At 40.1% G+C, this 22,516-nt stretch overlaps 1 protein-coding gene across 2 annotated transcripts in view; it reads left to right on the top strand.

Annotated features, from left to right (window-relative positions):
- SLC25A26 (solute carrier family 25 member 26) overlaps nucleotides 1-22,516 on the top strand; it is a 150,739-nt gene that overhangs the window by 105,388 nt on the left and 22,835 nt on the right. For both annotated transcript variants that reach the window (XM_081315923.1, XM_081315924.1), the window contains exons 6-7: nucleotides 7,580-7,624; nucleotides 20,434-20,503. In XM_081315923.1, the coding sequence (XP_081172049.1) occupies nucleotides 7,580-7,624; nucleotides 20,434-20,503 (115 nt within the window). The remainder of the gene's footprint in view (nucleotides 1-7,579; nucleotides 7,625-20,433; nucleotides 20,504-22,516) is intronic.

Genomic DNA, 22,516 nt, shown 5'->3' with positions numbered 1-22,516 from the left:
GCTGCAATATGATGAACCAGACCTTAATCTTTAACTCTGCGGGTATTGAAAAAGATGGGGGAGGAATGGTCATAGAAACAGAGCCTTTTGTGGTGACATGGAGGGTTTTCATTGTGGAAAATAATAACCCAAATCCTAGTTTATTCCAGTTTTATTCATACTTGCTTTCTGCAGAAAACTTTCTGTTTCCCAATCTCAGTGGAAGAAATCCTTCTGTGTATTCTTTTCAAGCAAAGTTTCTCAATTTAGTATTTTAGACCTGTTGGAAATTTTGAGAGTAGAAACCCCAATTTATGCAGGATGCCAAGTTGGGGAAAGCTGCAGTAGACTGCAGAGTATTTTTAATGAGTCTATTGTTTTTGCACAAGGTAGAACAAAATCCTATGCAAAAGCATTTTGATCTTTATTAGGGCTGTTCAGCACTTGAAATTCAAAGGCAAAAAGCTTGTTTGAGGCATCTGGGACACTCAGCTATAGGGTCCTTGGTGCTCTGGGAGCTTGGTTGTTTCCTTGCAGATGTTTCATTACCTGTTGATGTTACCTAGTTGGGTAATGAAACGTCTGCAAGAAAACAACCAAAGGGCACCAAGAACCGCATAGTTCAACCCTGAGCTACAAATATTCTCTACTGCAAGTCCTTCAGTCATGTTGTTTTCCTAGAATTGTGTGGCTGCTCAGTCTGAAGAAAAGACACACTTTGTTGAAGGAGTTGCACACACCTGTTATATACCTCATCTGCCATGAACACACTAGTATCTTTGGCTATTTTGACATATCAGAAAGTGAATGCAGTCTTCATATATATTCAAATTTGGGCTGATTTTGAAGTAAATGACTTATAACAGTATTATTTTATGAAGAGCTCGAAGCAATATGAATTGAGAGGTTAAATATGCATCCCATTAGTTATTATCTAAGAGCAGACTTTTCATTAAATTGTAATAGGCCCTCTTGGTTATCCAATTTAAAAGTGGGGTCTGAATTTATTCATTTCATTGTGCCTCATTTATTCTACATTTCATACTGTAATTTCTGAACCAGGATTTTACCTTTAGTCCTTTGAATGACATGTAGTGGTTGCATTTCAAAAAGTAGTGAGAATCAGTGCATAAATTAAATTCCAGCTCATTTATATTAACATAGATATAGTTAAAGGAATTAATCTTCTGTCATATATTACATTGGGCTGAGCACACCACTTCACTGTTTTGCACAGACCTAATATATAATTATTTTGCATGTCTGCATCATTAAAAATTGTAATTATGGGAGATAACCTCTGGAAGCCTTTGAAAGTTTTTAGGGACTGTGTTTAGTTCCATCACCTCAGGTTGGGTTGGAGTTTCAAGGTTTGACTGAACAGCAAAACTAAATTGTTTTATGTAGCTAAATACACCTGAGCAATCATAATATGACTGTTCTTGTATGGCTAATAAAATAAATTGATGAACAAAAACCTGGAGTAGCTTTCCTAATTATGTAAAAGTGTGAAGCATGAACTACATTATTGCAAAAACCTAAAAAACCAGAAATTAACTGGGACTCTTCTGTAGCAAATCAATAATGGAGTGGAGAGAAGAAAAGAAGATGGAAAAAGAAGAAAAAATTGTGGAAATGTTTATTTATTAAACAAATTTCAATAACCTGGCTATATAGGTGGATTCTGGGTGGCTTACAACATTTAAAAATCCACTGCCTAATAAAGACCCATAAAAAAACCCACCCTATCACCAATGGCAGCAACAACACAATCAAATCAGCCCCTTGATTGGCTCTATCTCCACTGATAAAACCCACATATTTAGGGCCTTCAGGGTGAGGCCCAACCATACCTCAGGGGGAATGTTGTTCCATGTAGAAGGAGACACCAGTGAAAAGGGCTTTTTTCGTGATCCCGCCAGATGACAGTCCATAATCGATGGAACTGGTAACAATATCCTGCCTTCTCATCCTGCTGGCCCGGGTGGATATAATAGGGGAGAGGCCATCCTTCAAATAGCGTGGCCCTAAACCATGTGGGGCTTTAAAGATTTTTTTTATTTTTTTTATTTTTAATCCCATTTAACCTGCACCTTGAATTGTACCTGGAAGCAGACTGGCAGCCAGTATCTCCTGTAAAAGAGATGACATATGTGCAAATCTAAACTTGCACAAAGGTACTCATGCTGCTTCATAAGATCCCCATTTGCACAGGGATTGAACCTCAGTGCTTATCTCTAAAACCAGTGTTTGTTGGGGGAGCATGGATGGGCACCAGAGGCAAAGGAATCAAGCAAGCCTTATTTGGTAGCCATGGGGTGGATTTCACCCTGCCCTCTCAAAGCTACTTAAGAATACCATAGTATCTTGTGCAAAGCAATTCAGTAAATGGCTTTAACATCTTCAGGATAGGATCCCATTGTCTAGCTAGATTGCAATGAAGATTTCAAGAGGCAGACATTCAGAAGTAGGTGGATCCTTTGAATTGCACCCGATGGATTTCTGTATAATGCGCCCCACAACATAATAAACTTGTGAAAATAGTATAGCAGAAATGCCCATTTCCTCAACTTTTTAAACAGGGAAGTATTAAAATTGCAATGCACGTGGATTGTATTATGCTGAGTTTCCATTTTTGGAAATTGAAACTGAGGAGACAGATGGTGATGTGAACAGATAACAAATGGTGAAGGGTTTTTTTTTTTGAGTGAATACATTAGATTAATGTTAAATGGTTACATCTGTTTCTCTGCTGTTATGTCCAAATATATGTCATCTTCGTAATTTTAAAGGGTAAACAATTTGTCTCAGAATTCTCAAATATATTTTAGTATTACATTAAATTACATGTCATTACGAATAGCTTGCTGCATTCTCATCTTCAGTCTTCCTTAATATATGCCAACAATAATTATTGTTTTAAGGTAACTTATCTTCTGCATTTGGGCATTAGGGTTTAATTTGTTTTCAATATCAGTATTTGTGCTTTTGATATTTATGTCACTGTTCACCGCCCTGAGTCCTTAGGGAGAAGGGCGGTATACAAATCAAATCAAATCAAATAAATAAATAAATAAATAAATAAATAAATAAATAAATAAATAAATAAATACCTGTATAGATTTCATAGGATAGCTAGTTGTGACATAAGCTCAAACGAAGCTGAGGTTGACAGTCATCCTGTAATAATATTTTACATTTGAAAAATTGTAGCTTTTAAGCAATATAGCTTTTGTAAAAACAGTTTGTAGGCATGTTCAAATAACATGAAAAGCAATGAATACACTACTACTGCTGGTGATGACCTATAAAGCCCTACATGGCATGGGTCCGGATTACCTACGGCAACACCTGCTGCCGGCGTCAACCTCCCTCCGTCCAGTGCGCTCCCACAGAGAGGGCCTCCTCAGGATGCCACCGATCAGAGAATGTCGACTGGTGGCCCCCAGGGGGAGGGCGTTCTCTGTGAGCGCACCAGACCTGTGGAACCGCTTACTGGTTGAGCTCCAGATGGCCCCCGACCTTCGCTCCTTCCGACGTGATCTTGAACAAGCCGGCCTGGACTGATGGGTTTGGGGTCGGGGGTTTTAACATGGATTTTAACTAATGTACTACATCGGGCATAATTTTTTAATGTTTTTTAACTTTTGTATTTCGTATTTTGATATTTATTGCCCTGTACACCGCCCTGAGTCCTTCGGAAGAAGGGCGGTATAAAAATCTAATAAATATAAATATATATATAAAATATACAGTACAGTGACATGGCTACATTGCATTGTAAAATTAAGCATGCTTGTTGAATTCAGACTGATGTACCCTGTTTCTCCAAAAATAAGACCCAACCGGAAAATAAGCCCTAGCATGATTCTTCAGGATGCTCGTAATATAAGTCCTACTCCCCAAATAAGCCCCAGTTAAGATTGTAAGACAGACACATTTAGTTCTGTATTTCACCGAAAATAAGACCTAACTGGAAAATAAGCCCTCGTGTGACTTTTGGAGCAAAAATTAATATAAGACCCGGTCTTATTTTCAGGGAAACATGGTAAGTAGGTTTCCTGTTTGCAGTCACGTACATATAATATAATAAATACACAATTGTCTCTCAGGATTGACATTTTTGTTGAACATGCAGCTTCTTGTGAAAAAAAATATCCATAAATAAAATCTGAAAGGATCTGATATATTCCACCAACATTTCAGAGATGAAAAGTTCGGCTGCATGATAAAACTGGCAACCCAGTTTAGCGTTACAGCCTTAAAAATGGATTCTCACGATCAGTTTTTTCTATCAAAAAATCTTGCAGCTACAGTATCTATTAGTAGCTGTTTTTAGATCCATCTATCTGCTCATGGATTCTGTGCTGCTTTGCTAGTTTCTTTACTGTTGCTGTTGTTTTGTTGCTTTCATTCAGTGGATACCAGAAACTTGAACGTTAAGAAAGTCAGGAAGTAGTGAGGGATAGGAAAGGATGTGTTTTTTGATTCAGAAAGCAAGAGTGTTTCTCCTAAAGGGATTTCAATAGATCAACATAATAATAAATAATAATAAACCTTTATTGTCAAAGTACAACATGTGTACATTGAGATTAGCTGAGCCTCCCCCCCCCCGTGCTCTCTCCCCCCAACACACAGTGACAACAAACCCTCCATCCTACCACACCATGTGAACCAACTACACCACACACCAGCCTCCCAAGTCAATTCTGCATAAGATTATGTCCCATTTAAAAGCCTAACAGCCCATGGATAAAAGCTATTTTTCAGCCTGTTGGTACGGCTGGCTATATTCCTATATCTCCTACCGGATGGTAGGAGAGTAAAGAGATACCGTCCACGGTGTGAGTCATCCCTGAGAATCTTCCTCACTCTTCCAAGGCAACGAGCCCTGGCGATGTCATCCAGTGGTCAACATGTGATTTAAAAAGATTCAGGTAGTCCTCAACTTATGATTACAACTGGGACCAGAATTTCTGTTGTTAAGCAAGGTGTTGTTAAGTGAGACAGACCTGATTTCATGATCCTTTTGGCAATGGTTGATAAGCAAATCACTTCAGTTGTTAAGTGAATTGTGTGATTCTTAAATGAATCTAGCTTCCCCTATTGTCAGAAGCTGACTGGGAAAGGTTGTAAACAGCAATCAGATGAGCCCAGGATGCTGCAACCGTCGTAAATAACATGCTTGTTGCCTAGTGCGTAAATTTTGATCATGTGACTGTAGGGATGCTGTGATGGTCATAAGTGCGAGGACTAATAGTAGGTTACTTTTTTCCAGTGCCTTTAAGCAGTTGCTAAACAAATTCTTGTAAACTGAGGACTACCTGCACCTTCTCAGGGTTCCGACCACATTCATGATGAATTTTTAGGATTAGAAATGAGAATTCATCACAGAACTTGGGCTTGTAGTAGCTTGTAGTTTCTGGAAACTAGCTGTCCTTTATCTCTTGGCGTCCCAGCTAATGAGTGGGCTGCCAAGGATCATCATATACCTTTAGCAAAAGGGAATAAATGACTGTGTGCATTTGTTGTAACTGTAACAACTGTATGAGTGCTCATTGGAGAAATTTCAGGACTTGTCTATAAGTTAACTGGCCTAGTGGTTAAGGTACCAGGCTAAAAAGCAAGAGGCACTGAGTTCAAGTCCCTCCTTAGCTGTTCTGTTCCAGCCCATGACCGTCCCTATTTGCGTGTTAGGGACAACCCCTTTTCTTTTTAAATCAATAGGCTGGGAAAAAACCCAACCTTTTTATTTATATACAGTTCAAAATAATTAGTCCTTAAAACAAAAAGCAGCAGAATATTTTCCTTAGCAAAATAAATGGTTCAAACAGCAAACAAGAGTCAAACAAGAAGATCAGCAAGAACATAAACAGACCAGGATTTCCTTTGGAGTTCTACGAACGGTTGCCTTCAGCAACCAGCACCGCCCACACCTTCCCCTTTTATTAGCAGCCCCAAGGCGTGGCTTCTCAATGCCTTCTCCTCCTTTCACTGAGTTGCCTCATAGACTTTCTCTGGTCTGCTCTGCTAAACTGCCTTCTACTTCGAGCGTCTCTAAATAGATTCATCTGTGAAGCCTCAGAGCCCGAATCCTCCTCCTCACACAGCTGAGCCTCATAAAGAACACGATTGGAGGGGAGTGGCTCTTCCTCTGACTGAGAGTCCTGTAATGCATCAGAGCCTCCCTCTCCAAACCCCTCCTCCTCCTCAGATCCATCAGACTCAACTGCTGGGAGCACAGGCTGACATGGAATCACAACATTAGCTATGAAAGCCATCTGGATGACCTTGGGCCAGTCCCCCTTTCTCAGTCCAAATCACATCACAGGGTTGTTGCTGTGCAGATAATAGGAGGAGGAAGGTGTGCTGGATATGTTCACCATCTTGAGTTATTTGTGAAAATAATAAAGGTGGGGTATAAATATATGAATAATAATAATAATAATAATAATAATAATAATAATAATAATAATAATAATAATAATAATAATAAGAAGAAGAAGAAGAAGAAGAAGAAGAAGAAGAAGAAGAAGAAGAAGAAGAAGAAGTTGGATGGTACCTTGGAGGTCATCTAGTCCAACCCCATGCTAAGGCAGGAAACCCTATACCATTTCAGAATACATTACATAAAAATAAATTAAAATTACTCCTTGCACTAAGGATAGAGCAAAACCTCCCTTTAGTTGGGAAGTCTTTTCCTCTTAGATCAGCATATATATGTGTGGAGAGGAAATCTGTTTCTGTGCTTTAAGGCAGGGGTCCCCAACCCTCGATCTGTCGACTAATACTGGGCCGTGGCATGCCAGCAACTGGTCCGCACAAACAAGCAAAGCCCCATCTGCAGGATGCAGGCAGCACACAAAACCACGCCCCCTCTGCTCCGCGGAAAAAACCTCTCTCCACGTAACCAGTCCCTAGTGCCCAAAAGGTTAGGGACTTCTGCCTTAAGGTGTCCTAACAAGAACGGACTTCAAAGTTCTGGCTTTCTGTTTGATATGTCTCGTTAGCCGAAAAATGGTTACAACCAGTCTCTTGTTCTAAATATTTATTCATTTGTGTTGAAAACAAGTGGAACAGCAGTGTTTAGGCTTTTTTTCAGCGTAGGACTGTTTGCAAAGGATAGATGGCAACCCTTTGGAGATATGGTTACTTGCATTGATAGTTTGAGTTCCCAAGGGATTATTGATGAGTTAGAGAGCTCTGTTTCCAGTGGTCAGTATTGAACTGAGCTTCCTTGTGTAAATAGCTGAGTCTTCAGTTAAATGTCTCGACTGAGCTGCAAAGCTGAGCAGGCAGCTCTTTGGCAATAAGTTTCTGCGTGTACCTTCTAGGCTATTCTCTGTATTATTTTTCCAGGCTTTAAGTCCTTAAAGTTCACCATACTTGGTAGTGCCAGTTCTGACTCTCGGAGCCCACCCTGGCTATAATACTTGACAATAAGTCAAAGGTTCAGCCTTGTGTATAATATAATACTCTGAGATTTATCATTTTAAGAAGCCACAGTTCCATTGAATGAATATTTTTTCCTAATTTAGTTAGCTAACTGTATCCAACTTAATCATGCATCTCATTTTTCTTTTTCTTTCTTGAACTACAGATTCCTTTTTCTCTTGTCCAGTTTCCTGTATGGGAATCTTTAAAGGTAAGTCCCTTTGTATAAAATTCTGTGTGTTTGATTTGTTTTTTGTTTTTTAAATATGAACTATTACAGATTAAAAGAGGAGAGGTCCCTGGTTAAAAGGGCATTGCAGAATCTTGCAGAAATAAAAACAGTACAGAAAAACCGCTGAAAATGACCAAGAAAAAAAATGAAAATGGTCAGATGTTTTTGCAATAGTTGCGGATGTTTTGATGAATTTGAAATCACTGCATATTATATGGATTCAGTCATTTATGCTAAAGAGGTGAACAAAAATGATTTGAATGGTGGAATTGTACTGTTTGTTTGAATAGATATAGTCTTCTATTATATCATGTATCCCTTTCCACAATTTTCTTTCATTATTCTAAAGCATTATGATATAACCCTAGTGTAATAGCTTCACCATATTGTGATACTTTTGAAGTGCAAAACTAATTCCATTTGTGGCATCTTCAAAAAGAAGCCTGTATGAGTTTGAAAGCTTTCTCCTATCTAAAATATGTGGAATTTATTTCTTCTTTTTTTGCAATGCTAATAGTGACTGTAAAATTTGGAGAGTTAACATCCACATATCTAAAAGGCTGAACTGATACACAGTTTCAATATAAATTGTATCAAATACACTTTGCAGGCTTCATCTAAATATTGTTGTCTTTACTATGCCTTAAACCTGGCTACTGAGAAAGATTGAGGGCAAGAGAAGAACACCAGACAAGGCTGGGCAAAGGCTCTTCTAGCCACAACTGCCACCTGCTCGTTAAGCAGGAGGACCCCCAGATTGTACACTGGGTCTCTTTGGTGTAACGCAACCCCACCCAGAGCCAAAGAGGGCAAAGTCTTGGAAGAAGCCTCAGTTAGAGTGCAGGTTTCAGGAATTGTAAAGAATTAAAGTGGTTTCCTCAAATATCTGCAAGGATAATGGCTCAGTTAAAATGCCTTGAACCCCTCAAATATTTTTAAGGTCTACATTTTGCCCCATCAGGACTCTGAAAGGTGCAAAGATGATTTGGATGGATCGCATCTTTGCTAGAACCATTTAGCTGTATCTGAGAAGCTGGCTCCCGAATAGTGAAACAGACATTTTTTTCAAGCATTTCATCTTAACCTGACTATATATATGATTTAGTTTCAGAACAGTAAAGAATGGCTTGTGGTATCTATGGTCTTAGCCAATACAACATAGAAGTGGTCTGTGAACACTTTCAGGGAAGATAATTCATCGATTCTTTGAATGGCCCTAGCCTATGTACCTTTCAATCCTTCGCTCAATTATCTAGAATTTTGTGTGTCTCGGTGAATAGAGCTGGGTTGCCGACCTTTTCAGATGTCAAGCATGCCCTCTCCTAAAGGGGAAAATAAGGGAAAAGGAAGGCCAAATTGGGCTCCAAGACTGTTGTTCCCTAAGATAAAGGTAAAGGTTCCCCTGCACATGAGTGCTAGTCGTTTCCAACTCTAGGGGCCGGTGCTCATTTCCATTTCAAAGCTGAAGAGCCAGCGCTTGTCTGAGGACATCTCCGTGGTCATGTGGCCGGCATGACTAGATGCCAGAGGCGCACGGAACGCTGTTACCTTCCCACCATAATGGTCCCTATTTTTCTACTTGCATTTTTACGTGCTTTCGAACTGCTAGGTTGGCAGAAGCTGGGATGAGTAACAGGCGCTCACTCTGTTACGCGGCACTCGGGATTCGACCTGCCAAACTGCCGACCTTCTGATCGACAAGCTCAGCGTCCTAACCCACTGAGCCACCACGTCCCTCTGTTGTTCCCTACATTGGCCTAAATATTCAGTAACAGTTTGAACCCTGTTCTTTCTTGCCTTGATGGCCGACAAAACAGCTTGTATACATATCCCAATCTTACCAGCTTAATTTTTTCTCTGCAAAACATCTTCAGAAGGATCTGTGGCATAGTACGCCGTTCCTTTAAAGTATTACAAAAAATATTTAATTATCAGTTATGATTTATTATTCACTTTTTCACTGTTTAGATTTTATTTTTGGCAGCTCATGGTGAGAATATTCTCATGGACACAGGTTAAAAAACCCAATAGTCTGTTGTTTTTGGCATCCCAGAGTTGTTTTTTTTAAAAAAAATATCCCTAAATGTTATTTTCTTGGGCACCTTCTGCCTCCCTACTTTTCTTTATTTCTTTGTCTTCTGCCTCTCTCACATTCTCTTTTCACAGCCCTCTCCCTTTCAACCCCCCCCCCATTTCCCTTCATACTGTTCTCAGTGGCATTAAAACTCAGGCTAGATAAAACCCAGACAAAGCTTTAAATCCATTTCCTTGCAAGCTGTGCAATAAGTGTTCTACCATTCACTTCTCCATCTTGCTGTAACGACTGTGCTTCTTTGGGGGATTAAACACTAATCATTCTGTAACACTAACGTGTCTACCATTTGGTTGGGTGCTCTTTCCCGAAAACCCGATTTCTAGGGCACCGTTTCAAAGGAGATGATGTCACTTCCAGACAGTGGGAGTGTACTTGCCATTTACCTAATGGTAGCCTTTTCTTCTCTCTTTTTCCCCCCTCTCCTCTTGGCCCCGCAAAGAACACTGTAGCCTCAGCTGTTCAGCAAACAAGCCATTGCTTTATTCATGTCACAAGAATGGTTATTCACAGTGGCTTTAAAATATTGTCAAAGACATTCTTGTGCACCATCTGTATGCAGCAAGAGCAAGGAGAAAGGGCCTTACTGGCAACGTTAAAACACCCTTTGAAACCACTTAAGAATTTGGAAAGAGACAGCTTGTTTGAAAACAAGCTGCCAAAGAACAGAAACACAGGGTGTTTCTCCAGGGCTTCCAAACCTGCTTTTAGAATGAAATGCAATCCTTTTTCTTGAAAAAAAGGTCTCTCTGCTTCACTCTAAATGTGTACAAAAAAATAAAAAAATAAAAACCCCAAATATATTTATTCTTCAACGGCTTTGCATTTAAACCACAAGTTTGGATAGCACCACACAAAAGGTACCCCAGTGAATACCACGATTTCTTCAAATGCTACATGGAGTTTTGTAGCAATAAATAAATAAATAAATATCTCAGTGGTCATGCAAGAAATAAATATACTATTTGAATGATTAAATTAAATTTTAATCTGGGGATTTTCTAATTTGTGGTACTAGAGTTGCTACTGCAAGCTTGTACAGGCCAAGCAAGGAACAAAGCCTGATAGAGTTTTGACATCTTTTATTTACTTATTTATTTAGTATTTATTTATTAAATGTATATGCTGCTCATCTCACTATCCAAAGTGACTTGGCTCCTGTTTTATCCTTGTAGGCCGGATTAGGTTTTAAAATGTTTTGCAACCATCCTGTGGGTAGTGATTCCTAATTTGTGAGCTCCCTAATTTGAGAATTTGGTGCTTCTTTGCCAATATCTCATTGTATGATGCACTAATCTTTTGTTGATCTGCAAAATTGTCTACAAAGAAACATTTCCTAAAGACATTCATTGGAATATCTTTTTGGACATATAGGTTTATGGCAAAAGTAGCCAGAAGCTGGAAGGAATCTCTGAAGGAAGTCAGTCCCAGGATTGTAATAATAGGATTTAATCGCTGGTATGAGCTCTTCTAGTGTTACTTAGTGCTGGGAGCTCAGTTAAACCTCACATCTATCCTCATGAATGAGAAGGGTATCTTTGAGCTTTTTTAAAAAACTATCTTAAGGATGGCATATCTAAATTTCTTCACATATTAAAAGAATTTGAGAGGGGATACAAAAGTATAGATCATGGATGAGCATGTTGGTTATAAAACTTTCTGGCAACTAAGGAAGAACTTGGCTGGCCTAAGAGGGGATCTTGAATTGGGCAGGAAGGACTATGCCAGGGGTAGGCAACCTCGGCTCTTTTATGACTCATGGACTTCAACTCCCAAAATTCCTGAGTCAGCATAGCTGACTCAGGAATTCTGGGAGTTGAAGTCCATGAGTCATAAAAGAGCCGAGGTTGCCTACCCCTGGACTATGCAGTTCTTCTTAGTGTAAAAGGGTAAAAGTTTCCCCTGCCCACTCATGTCCAACACTAGGGGGCAATGCTCATCTCCATTTCTTAGCTGAGGGAGCCAGCTGAAGATGCTTCTGTGTCATGTGGCCAGCATGACTATATGCCGAGGCACTGTTACCTTCGTGGTACCTGTTTATCTACTCTCATTTGCAAGCTTTTGAACTGCTAGGTTGGCAGGAGCTGGAGCAAGAACGGGAGTTCACCCTATATGCATTACTTGGATCTCAAACTGCTGATCTTCCGGTTGACAAGTCCAGCATCTTAGGCCACCATGCCCCCAGGAAGTCCTAGTGTAGGAGCCAGTAATTTCTGGTGATTGTGAATGTGTTTATGTACTTGATTTAATCCACTTTTCATTCAGGGACTCAAGGCTATATACATAGATCTCCCCCTTACTAAGTCCCATCAGTGGACTGAGTGATGATCCTAAATATATTGCACTAGTCAGGACTTTCCTTTTTCCCAGCTCCTTTGAAGGTACAGTAGACGAGCCTCCTGTTAAACAAATCATGGCTGAGCTGTAAAGATGAGATGGCAGAGTTTTCAGGAATATCTCTACGGCTATCCTTCTTATCAGTTATCTAGCCTTTCAGTCAATAGCTTTTGTCGTCCTTCTTGACTCAGAATAGCAGAAAGACTTTCTGCTAATTTTCAGCAATGCCAGTAAAAAATTCTGTGGAAGACCAGAGAGGATTCTAGAAGTTGCTGAAATGGAGTATACTAGGATATGGCCCTAGTTAAGTAATCCTATTGATTCCAACCTTTGGTGGAGTATTCATCAGGCAATCTGCTTTGAGTGGCAATGGCTCTCCAGATGCTTATCTTACCTGCTGGAATTAACCTCAGAATGTAATGCATGCATGCTGCTGCTGCTGCTGCTGCTGCTACTACTACTACTACTACTACTACTACTACTACTACTGCTGCTGCTGCTGCTGCTGCTGCTTCTAGAATATAAAACATAGAATAATAAGAGTCGTGGTGGTGCAGTGGTTAGAATGCGGTATTGCAGGCTAATTCTGCCCACTGTCAAGAGTTTGATTCTAAAAGGCTCAAGGCTGACTCAGCCTTCCATCATTCAGTAAAATGAAGACCCAGATTGTTGAGGCCCATATGCTGACTCTGTAAATCATTTAGAGAGGGGCAGTAAAGAACGATGAAGCAGTATATAAGTCTAAATGCTATTGCTATAATAGTGTTGGAAAGGACCTTGAAGGTCTTCAAGTCCATCCCCTATTCAAGTAGGAGATCCTATATCATTCCGGACAAATGGCTCTCCAGTGTCTTCTTGACAACATCCAGTGATGGAGCATTCACAACATCTGAAGGCCAACCATTCCACAGATTAATTGTTCTCACTGACACGAAATTTCTCCTTAGTTCTAGGCTGGCTTTTTCTTTAATGATCTTCCACCTGTTACTTCTTGTCCTGCCCTCAGGTGCTTTGGAGAATAGGTCGACCCTCTCTTTTCTGTGACAGTCCCTCAAATCCTTGGAAGACTGCTATCATATCACTCCAATCCTTCTCTTTGTTAAACTAGATATACCTAGTACCCTCAATCTACTTCCAATCTCTATTTTTGTCCCCCTGGACAATACGTTGAAACAAATCTGATATTATTGCTGGGCTTCCAAGCATAGCCCTTCTCTTTTTAAAAAAATTAAAACTGGGTTTCACTAGGGAGAAGAAATTGAGATCAGTATCTAGGAGCTTAGTATGAGAAGTACATACAGTTTGGCTATTATTAGTTAATTTGGGGCTTCCTAAGCATGACTATTATATATCCAGTTGTCACTTTTCAATCAGAAAGAGGAAGGAGTTATCTTCAAAAATTACCATCTTAATCTCTTACTACAGTGAAAATTCTTCCATTTTAATCTTTTCTGACCTGCTGTCCCAACACGTATTTGAAGTGTTAATGAGCATAGTTATCTGGCTAGTAGTGAACAAAATAAAAATAAAGAAAACTAGAGTGACAAGATTGCTTCGCTAGATTGTGTCAGATTGCTGACAGAAAGGAAGAAAAGAAGAATAGCAACAAGTCTAAACTTATGTATGTGAAGTGTTTGCATCTAAGTGTAGTAGAATGTTTCAGTTTATGTTCTCATTGGTAGAAACAGATATCAAGATTTTTGTGGGTATTTATGTTAAACATTTTGGAGTACAGGTGGTCCTTGACATAGGAGGACAATTGAGCCCGAAATTTCTTCTGCTAAGCAAGCAAATCCAGGGAATTTTGTCAGTGGTGAGATTCAGCTGATTCGCTTGAGTTCAGAGAACCGGCTGAACCCATGCTGCTTCTGGAAGTATGTTGTAGGCCTTGGAAGCCTGGAGGAAGTCTCCTAGGCCTAGAACAGCCCACCGGAAGTGCATGGATATCACTTCTGGAAGTCCATTCTAGGCCTGGTGGAGGCCTCCCAAACCTAGAATGGGCCGCCGGAAGTGCGTTGCTGTTACTTCTGGAAGTCTGTTTTAGGCCTTGGAGGCCTGGAGGAGGCCTACCAGGCCTAGAACAGCCCACAGGAAATGCATGGATGTCACTTCCGGAAGTCCATTCTAGTCCTCAGAGGCCCAGGCCTGCATGCACGCAGAGAACTGGATGTTCAGGTACCACTGAATTTTATCCCTTTTGTTCTTGCCACAGTTGTTAAATTAGTAACATGGTTAATTTGGCTTTCTCAATAACTTTGCTTGTCAGAAGGTTACAAAAGGTGACCACATGACCTTGGGACACTGCAGCCATCATAAATACATGCCAGTTGCCAAATGTCCGAATTTTGATTACATGATCATGGAGATCATGGCAATGGTCATAAATGTAAAAACAGTCGTAAGTTACTTTTTTCAGGGCTGTTGTAATTTCAAACAGTCATTAAACAAATGGTTATCAAGTGGAGGATTACCCGTACTTGCAGAAGATTTAACATTGTTAATGAGGTAGCATGGTTTTTTTTTAAAAAAATTGATAAGATTAATTTTCTTTGTCCAGAAATAGTGAAATGTTGTCTGTATTGAATGCAGCAGTGCACATTTTCCTTCTCTCCAAGAGAAGCCTTATCTATCAAACAATGATGTGCAAGTATTGTACTAGTAAAAATTATATAGCAGGTGGATGAAGATGAGACACCTGTGGTAAAAAGTATTAGTCTTAAATATAATGCAACATGAGAATATCCTTTGTCTTTTGAGAAAGATGTTCTATCTTATGGAATACAGAAATATATTTGCATTCCAACATAGGTCATATGTTGAAATTTCTCAAACAATTTAATAATAAACCAAAGGAACATAGCACATAAGCGACCTAGGAAGACAGGGAGATGCTATGAGTTTCCATGCGTTTCATCCCAAAGATTTATTTTAAATTTGTTATTCATAAAGGAAGAGCAGAAGATTGGGATGGGTCCTTTGAAGTGGAAAACAAAGTCTTTTATTCAGGCTTGGATCTAATAAAATACACATGACACAGCCTTGGCATCACCGTCTGCTGTAAAAGTGCACTGCTTGTCATTTTTTCCTTTCCGATACTGGGAACACTGGTGGGAACAGATACTATCCTGGAACAAAAACATGATTAATTATATCCTGCTGCCTCTAATAGTACATGTCCCAGGCAATCAGATAAAGGAATTATTAGAAAGAAATTGGGTGAGTGAAACCTTAGGTACGTATATTAATGCCTGACCAGGGATTAATTTTTAGGTTCAGAGATAATTTGTCCTAAAAGACACAGATAAAAAGCTTTTGTCATTTTCCATCTTTTAAAAGAGCAAAATAATCATAATTGTATTCGACTATTTTAGTTTATGGTTAACCATGTGACTGTTTTAGGGGCATTGGGTTTCAGGTTTATCTTTTGACTTCATGAAAACACAGGTAATCCTTGACTTACGACCACAGTTCAGCCCAGCATTTTTATTGCTAAGCAAGATAGTTGTTAAGTGAGTTTTGCCCCATTTTACAACCTTTCTTGCCACAGTTGTTCAATGAATCACTGCAGTTCTTAACACGATTGTTAAGTGAATCTGGCTTCCCTATTGACTTTGCTTGTCAGAAGATCGCAAAAAGTGATCACATGACCCTGGGAGGCGGCAACCATCATTAATAAATGCAAAGAAAGGCAGTGCCAAAGAATGTTCAAACTATGGCACCATTGCGTTCATTTCTCATGCTAGTAAAATTATGCTTAAAATCCTACGAGCTAGACTCCAGCAGTATGTGGATTGAGAACTATCAGAAGTACAGGCAGGATTTCGAAGAGGCAGAGGAACTAGAGATCAAATTGCCAACATACGCTGGATCATGGAGAAAGCTAGAGAGTTCCAGAAAAACATCTACTTCTGCTTCATTGACTATGCTAAAGCCTTTGATTGTGTGGATCATAACAAACTGTGGCAAGTTCTTAAAGAGATGGGCGTACCAGACCATCTTATTTGTCTCTTGAGAAACCCATATGTGGGCCAAGAAGCAACAGTGAGAACTGGACATGGAAGCACTGATTGGTTCAAAATTGGGAAAGGAGTCCGGCATTGCTGTATACTGTCGCCCTGCCTATTTAACTTATATGCAGAGCACATCATGAGAAAGGCAGGGCTAGATGAATCAAAAGTTGGAATTAAGATTGCCGGGAGAAATATCAACAACCTAAGATATGCAGATGATACCACTCTAATGGCAGAAAGTGAAGAAGAACTAAAGAGCCTCTTGTTGCGGGTGAAGAAGGAGAGTGCAAAAGTTGGGTTGAAACTTAACATTAAGAAAACCAAGATCATGGCATCCGGCCCTCTCAATTCCTGGCAAATAGATGGGGAAGAAATGGAGGTAGTGACAGATTTTGTTTTCCTGGGCTCCAAGATCACTGCAGATGGGGACTGTAGCCAAGAAATTAAAAGTGCTTGCTCCTCGGGAGGAAAGCCATGGCAAATCTAGACAGCACACTAAAAAGCAGAGACATCACCCTGACAACAAAAGTGCGTATAGTCAAGGCTATGGTCTTCCCAGTTGCAATGTATGGCAGTGAAAGTTGGACCATAAGAAAGGCCGAGCTCCAAAGAATTGAGGCCTTTGAGCTATGGTGCTGGAGAAGACTCCTGCGAGTCCCTTGGACTGCAAAGCAATCAAACCGGTCAGGCCTAGAGGAGATCAACCCTGACTTCTCTTTAGAAGGCCAGATCCTGAAGCTAAAACTCAAATACTTTGGCCACCTAATGAGAAGGAAGGACTCAGTGGAAAAGAGCCTAATGTTGGGAAAGATTGAGGGCAAGAGAAGAAGGGGACGACAGAGAATGAGGTGGCTGGATGGAGTCACTGAAGCAGTAGGCGTGAGCTTAGATGGACTCCAGAAGATGGTAGAGGACAGGAAGGCCTGGAGGAACATTGTCCATAGGGTCGCGATGGGTCGGACACGACTTCGCAGCTAACAACAACAACTGATCTTTTCTTGTTTTCTTGCCTATTCTTAACCGATGCAGAATATTATATCTGGGGACTTTTTAGGAGTGAGTCCCATAATAATATATTCAGGGACTATTGAAAAAATCTTCACTGCACTGTCAATGGTAAATGTATGCCCTTTGTTATTTTTCTGTGGAGAAATCACTTGGGTGCCCTCCTTACTCCTTACTGAAATCTGGTCTCAAGTAGTAGATCCCCACAACTATGTTGAGCTTCTGTGGGTTTTGTTTGTTCTGTTTTGGTACCCTAAAGGAAATCTTAGAAATTGATGGCTGCAATCGAGAGGCATAAACAGCCGAAAAATGTTCCTAGACAACAATTTGCTTTTTGCTGTTTAGTTTCTTCACTCCACAGAGGAAAATATTTCAATCTGTAGTTATTTATTTTATTTCTTTGATAGATGTATCTCCTGCCTTTCCTCCAAGAGCTTAAGGTGCCTTCCATGGAGAGGTCTCTTGTGTTTAACCCAGCAAGAGCTGACCTGTGACGTAGGGTGATCTGAGAGAGAGAAAGAGAGTGTCCCAAAGGCACCCAGTGAGTTTCTGTAGCTGAGGGTGGACTTGAACCTAGTTCTCTTCAATGCCAGTCTATGACAATAACCACTCCAGTGGTTCTCGTAAGTGTCTGTCCATGAATATAGGCATATCAGACAGGTACAGTAGATAGATACGCTTGAGGTTTTCATTTTTTAAAAAAAAAAATCATTTACAAAGGCATTTTAACTCAGCCTGTGGCTGGCTTGTGATAGCTGTAAAAAATTCTGAAGGACATCAGATTTGATAAATCTTCCCCTGCCAGGCATTTATATCATTTTTTTCAGAGACACAGAATATATTATCTGATCTGATATCTCATAAGCATTCACCTTATGAGATTATTTGGAAAAAAATAATTACAACATACAAGATAAATAATTTGCTATATATTTCACAACAAAGCAGCATCTTGAGGCAGAATATCTAAAAACTATACCATAGTCAGAGTAATCCTTGTTTTCCCAGTGGCAGAGCTGTCTGTCTGTCTATCTATCTCTCTGTCTGTCTTCTAATTTAGAGATCTCTTATCTCTAACCATAACCAACATAAGCAACAGACTCCAAAGGATTTTCCCTCACGTTCAAAATGCCCCATATAGTCATATTATGGGATTCCTTTTTATCCACGTACGTCTTCCCAAAGTCCCAATGCTATATACAGCATAAATGAACATTCTGTGTAATTACACGCAGGAGAGACCAATATGAGATGGAAGATGGAAAGGAGAAAGAAAAGGGAGGGAGAGGAAGAGAACTGACAGGAGAGAAGAGTAGCAAGTATGTGTATGTAGTGGGAGAGTAGATCTCTGCCACTGATTGGTTCAATTCTCAGGTGGAAGGCCTCAATCCCACCCTGATAAATTTGTGGAAGGGAAGAGAATGGAAAAAAGAGAGAAGTATGTGTGCAAGAGAAGGATTGGTAGCGGAAGTATGTGTGTGAGGGAGGGGGAGAGAGAGAGGAGAGAACAGAGTGAGAGAACTCATTCCTTTAACCCATTAAAGTTCAGCAGAATGCGCTCTTTAAGAAAATCTATACTCATCCGTGTTCTCTAAATTAAAAAATCCACCAAACTTTGCAGACTTTAAAATCTCTCCTTCCCTTTAGCGGATAGGGGTGGGGGTGGGGGGTTTGCTGCTTTTTTTTTTTGCTTTTTTCTTTCACATTTTCAGCTGGATCTCCATGTAAAAGAAGGAAATGGAAAGAAACATGTTAGCTCATTTATGTCAAGTGCCAGTGGTGAATTATTCCCTGTGGTATGCTCTCAAGTGCTGCATTCTGCGGTCTATTTTTAAATGATTCTGAGAGTAGGGCTTTCCCTGCTTTGCTGGGGAAGACTATGCCATAATTAAATTGTAGAGGGATTATCTTATTTCCTGTTGGCCAGTTTGCATTCTCCCTTTGGCCATGGTCATCTAAATTGCTTTGAGTACTTATATGGAAGGGTGTTGCCCAGTTTTCTTGGTTCTTGTCTCTCAGCTCAGCTTTTTAAGAAGTTGGCATAAACCTAGGTTAGAGATAATACTGTCTGCAATAGCTCTTCATAATGTGGTGCCCTCCAGATGTTTTCTGATGAAACTGCCACCATTCCTTAGAGCTGGCCATGCAGCTAAGGTACTTCAAAACATCTGGAAGGCATCACAAAGACGGCTGGGCTAGGCTTGAACTTTTGAATCTGAGTCTTTCTCCAGAAATAGTTGTGGCTTTTGTGGTTGTGAGATGAACCTTACTTTGGATATGCTCTGTCTACTGATACAAGACTCGGCTGTTGAAATTTCATTCTCCAGCATTCTTCAGAACACACACACACACACAAAAAACAACAACACAACCATCTTGGAATTGGGGTTGCTGTTTAGTGAATTGATGCAACAGCCTGTCAACCAGTTTTCTGGGAAGATTGGGGGGGAGAATGTGCTCATGATTAGCTATTATTTTTGAAACTGCAAATTGCATTTCAGTTTAGATGTTTGTATTTCTGCCCAAAAAGTGGGGCAGGTGGGAATACAGACTCACTGCTCAGCTGTTAGATATATAAAGCTCTATAACATTCTAAGCAGCTTAGCTATATAGTTAGAGCAGTGCTTCTCAACCTTGGCAACTTGAAGACATGTGGAGTTCAACTTCCAGAATTCTCTAGGCTGGGGAATTCTGGAAGTTGAAGTCCACATGTCTTCAGGTTGCCAAGGTTGAGAAACACTTAAGTTAGCGGGTTGTCTACAGCAAGTTACTATTTTCTGGCCATTTTTCTGCCTCATTAAGATTACTGTTAATAGTGATGATTGCTTAGCTTTGGGACTGGTCAACTTAGTATAGTCTTAATATTATTCATATAGGTCAAAGTGTTGGGTATGGTGTAATGTGGAGCAGTTGTTTGGAAAAGATAGTGTTTGGCGTGAATATTCAGCTTGGAAGTCACTGCTGGTATTTTTTCCCCAGTATTTTTTCTTCATGTGTTTTATCTTCCCAAGAGGAAGAAAGATCCGGGCAGTATCTGCAAAATTGCATTTCTCCAGGCTGAAAAAAAAATATGTATTTAACTCTCTGCAAGCAAGCTTCAGTGCTATTTATCATTCTCAGACCAACCATTTTTACATGTCGTCTTTTGGCAGGGTGGTGGTGGAGGATGGTGGGTAGAAGTGATCAATTATTCTTTAATTGAAGATGCCGCCAAAATAGCCATTGAAAACTCTAGCACTCTCCCACCCACCCACCCACCCACCCTGCTGATAGGAAGCTAGCAAGCTGCAAATAAAGCAGAGACTAACGTTTTGTCCACCCACCTCCTCTCTCTTTAAACACAGGAACTTTGGTCATGGAAGCAAGGACACGTGGTGGATTCTTGGCAGTCGGCAGTCTGTGGAGCATTTGCAGGTGCAAAGGATTATATGTTATCCTGGGAAACATAGAAGAAGAAAAGCAGGGAGGAGGGACAGAGCGCAACTCTATGAAGTCCAGTGAGGCAGCCGCATTCTTTTATAATTCCGGTTTGTTTAGAGTGAAGAAAATGGAATGTGGGGAAGGGTGGAGATGGAGACAGGGAGAAGAAGGTGAGTCTAAGAAGCCCAGGCCAGGGTGTCCGTTTGAAAGACAGCCAATTTGTTTTTGGCAAATTTCTGTTATTGAACAAACGGTCTGTCAGTCAGCTTCTGGGATTATTCAAAGGTTGAGCAGTAAAACTCTCAGTGAGGAGAATGTGCATTTGGGTGTGGGTTTGTGCAGCTGCCTGCCCTGAGCTCCTCTCCAGGCACAAGGGCCCTCCAATGATTCACTCTTCATGTGACAGCTCTGACAGGACTCTAGATTAAGGAGAGCCAGGAGAACAGAATGTCTACCCGTAGCAGCAGCCTCCAGGCGGAAACTTTCCACGGAGGAGAACCGGAGGCTGAAACATCTGGGCAGTCTCCGGACACTCTCCCTGGAATGAAGAGTGGCAGGACATTCTCTGGGTTGATTGATTGCAAAAGAGCCTGGGAGTTAATTGAATTCTTAAAGAGCCACCTTGCCCTATTATAACGGCCTGCTTTGAAATAATTTCCTTTCAGATGTCACAAGTGGCCCATCCCACACCATCTGACAAGGAGCGTGGAGGGGAAGTGTAAATGTTCTGATAGTAATCTGAGATTTGGGGGCATTCAGGATTGAGTGGCAAAAACCTTGCAAAATGCACAGCCTCAGGTTCTGGAGGTGGAGGGAAGGAAGGTGCAAAAAAGGAGTAAGAGTGGTACTCTTGGCCTGTCGCTAAGCAAAACTCACCCAGTTTTAATACAGGTAGTCCTCGGCTTACAACCATTTGAAGTTATAAAGGCCTTGGAAAAGTTCTTAACCTTTTGTTGTTGTTCTCATTATGGCTGAGGTATCCTAACATCTGGAGTCTTTTCTTAGAAATTAACAGTTCATTCAGATACAGGGTAAAATAAAATAGCTGTATGAATGATTAAATAGCTGAAGATGCTCTAGCAGGCTTCCCCAGAGCAATTATAATATACTCCCCTCACAAACAGCTGCATGGCCAGTTGTCATGGTGACGGGGGATGATGAAAGTTATAATTCAACATTTCTGGAAGAGTCAAGTTTGAGGGAACTGCTAAATGTAGTTATCTTTGTAAATACTGGTTCACTTAGTTCAGTTACTTACATTGCATGAAAGTATTTCAATACATCAGACTTCTCTTTCTCCTTCATATTTCAGTCTCCTCCCATGCCTTTATGTTTTTACTATTTTTAGACTAGGTACTTAATGCACTTACTCATTAAAAAGCAAACCTTTTCCATCTTTCCATTTTCTTTGCCAATACATGCAAAGTCACTGGAAGAAATTAATGAACATTAGGTACTTATTAATATTATTACTATTTCAGACAATGAAATTACTTGAAAATGTAACTTGAAGATTTTGTTCCCATTTTCTTTTAAGGCTCTGTAATCGTGTTTTGTTTTTTTGTTTTTTTGGAAAAAAAAACGATCTCAGAAATAGAAGTAAGAATATTTTCCCCTGCCCTTTTCAATGTCATCTTGAAATTGAACCACTGAATCAATCAAGTATAAACCAGAAGACATTTTCTGGTATAATGTTTGCACTCAGCTTCTATAGTTGTGTTTGGAGCATTACGTTTTAGTTGCCTTGGTGTCCCTTTGTCTGAGTAAAGAACCCATTTCCTTTAGTAAAAGCTTCCTAGTGGTTTAAGTGAGCAACACACAGAACTGTATACATGCTGCCTAAAAAAAAAGTCTTGGACAGACATAATTTGTGGGTTTTGCCGACTATTGGAGTTCCCCTTGACTTTAACAAAGTTTGGAAGCTTGAACTGGACCTAGCTTCTCAGTTCATATGTAAGGTAGGCTATAAATTATCCTTTTTTAATAGAAAGGAATGCACTGAACCCA

Source organism: Vipera berus (genome assembly GCF_964194415.1).
Source record: "Vipera berus genome assembly, chromosome: 2".
NCBI lineage: Eukaryota > Metazoa > Chordata > Lepidosauria > Squamata > Viperidae > Vipera > Vipera berus.
The sequence above is the reverse complement of the archived record's forward strand: the minus strand, read 5'-3'. Positions and strand labels throughout refer to the sequence as shown.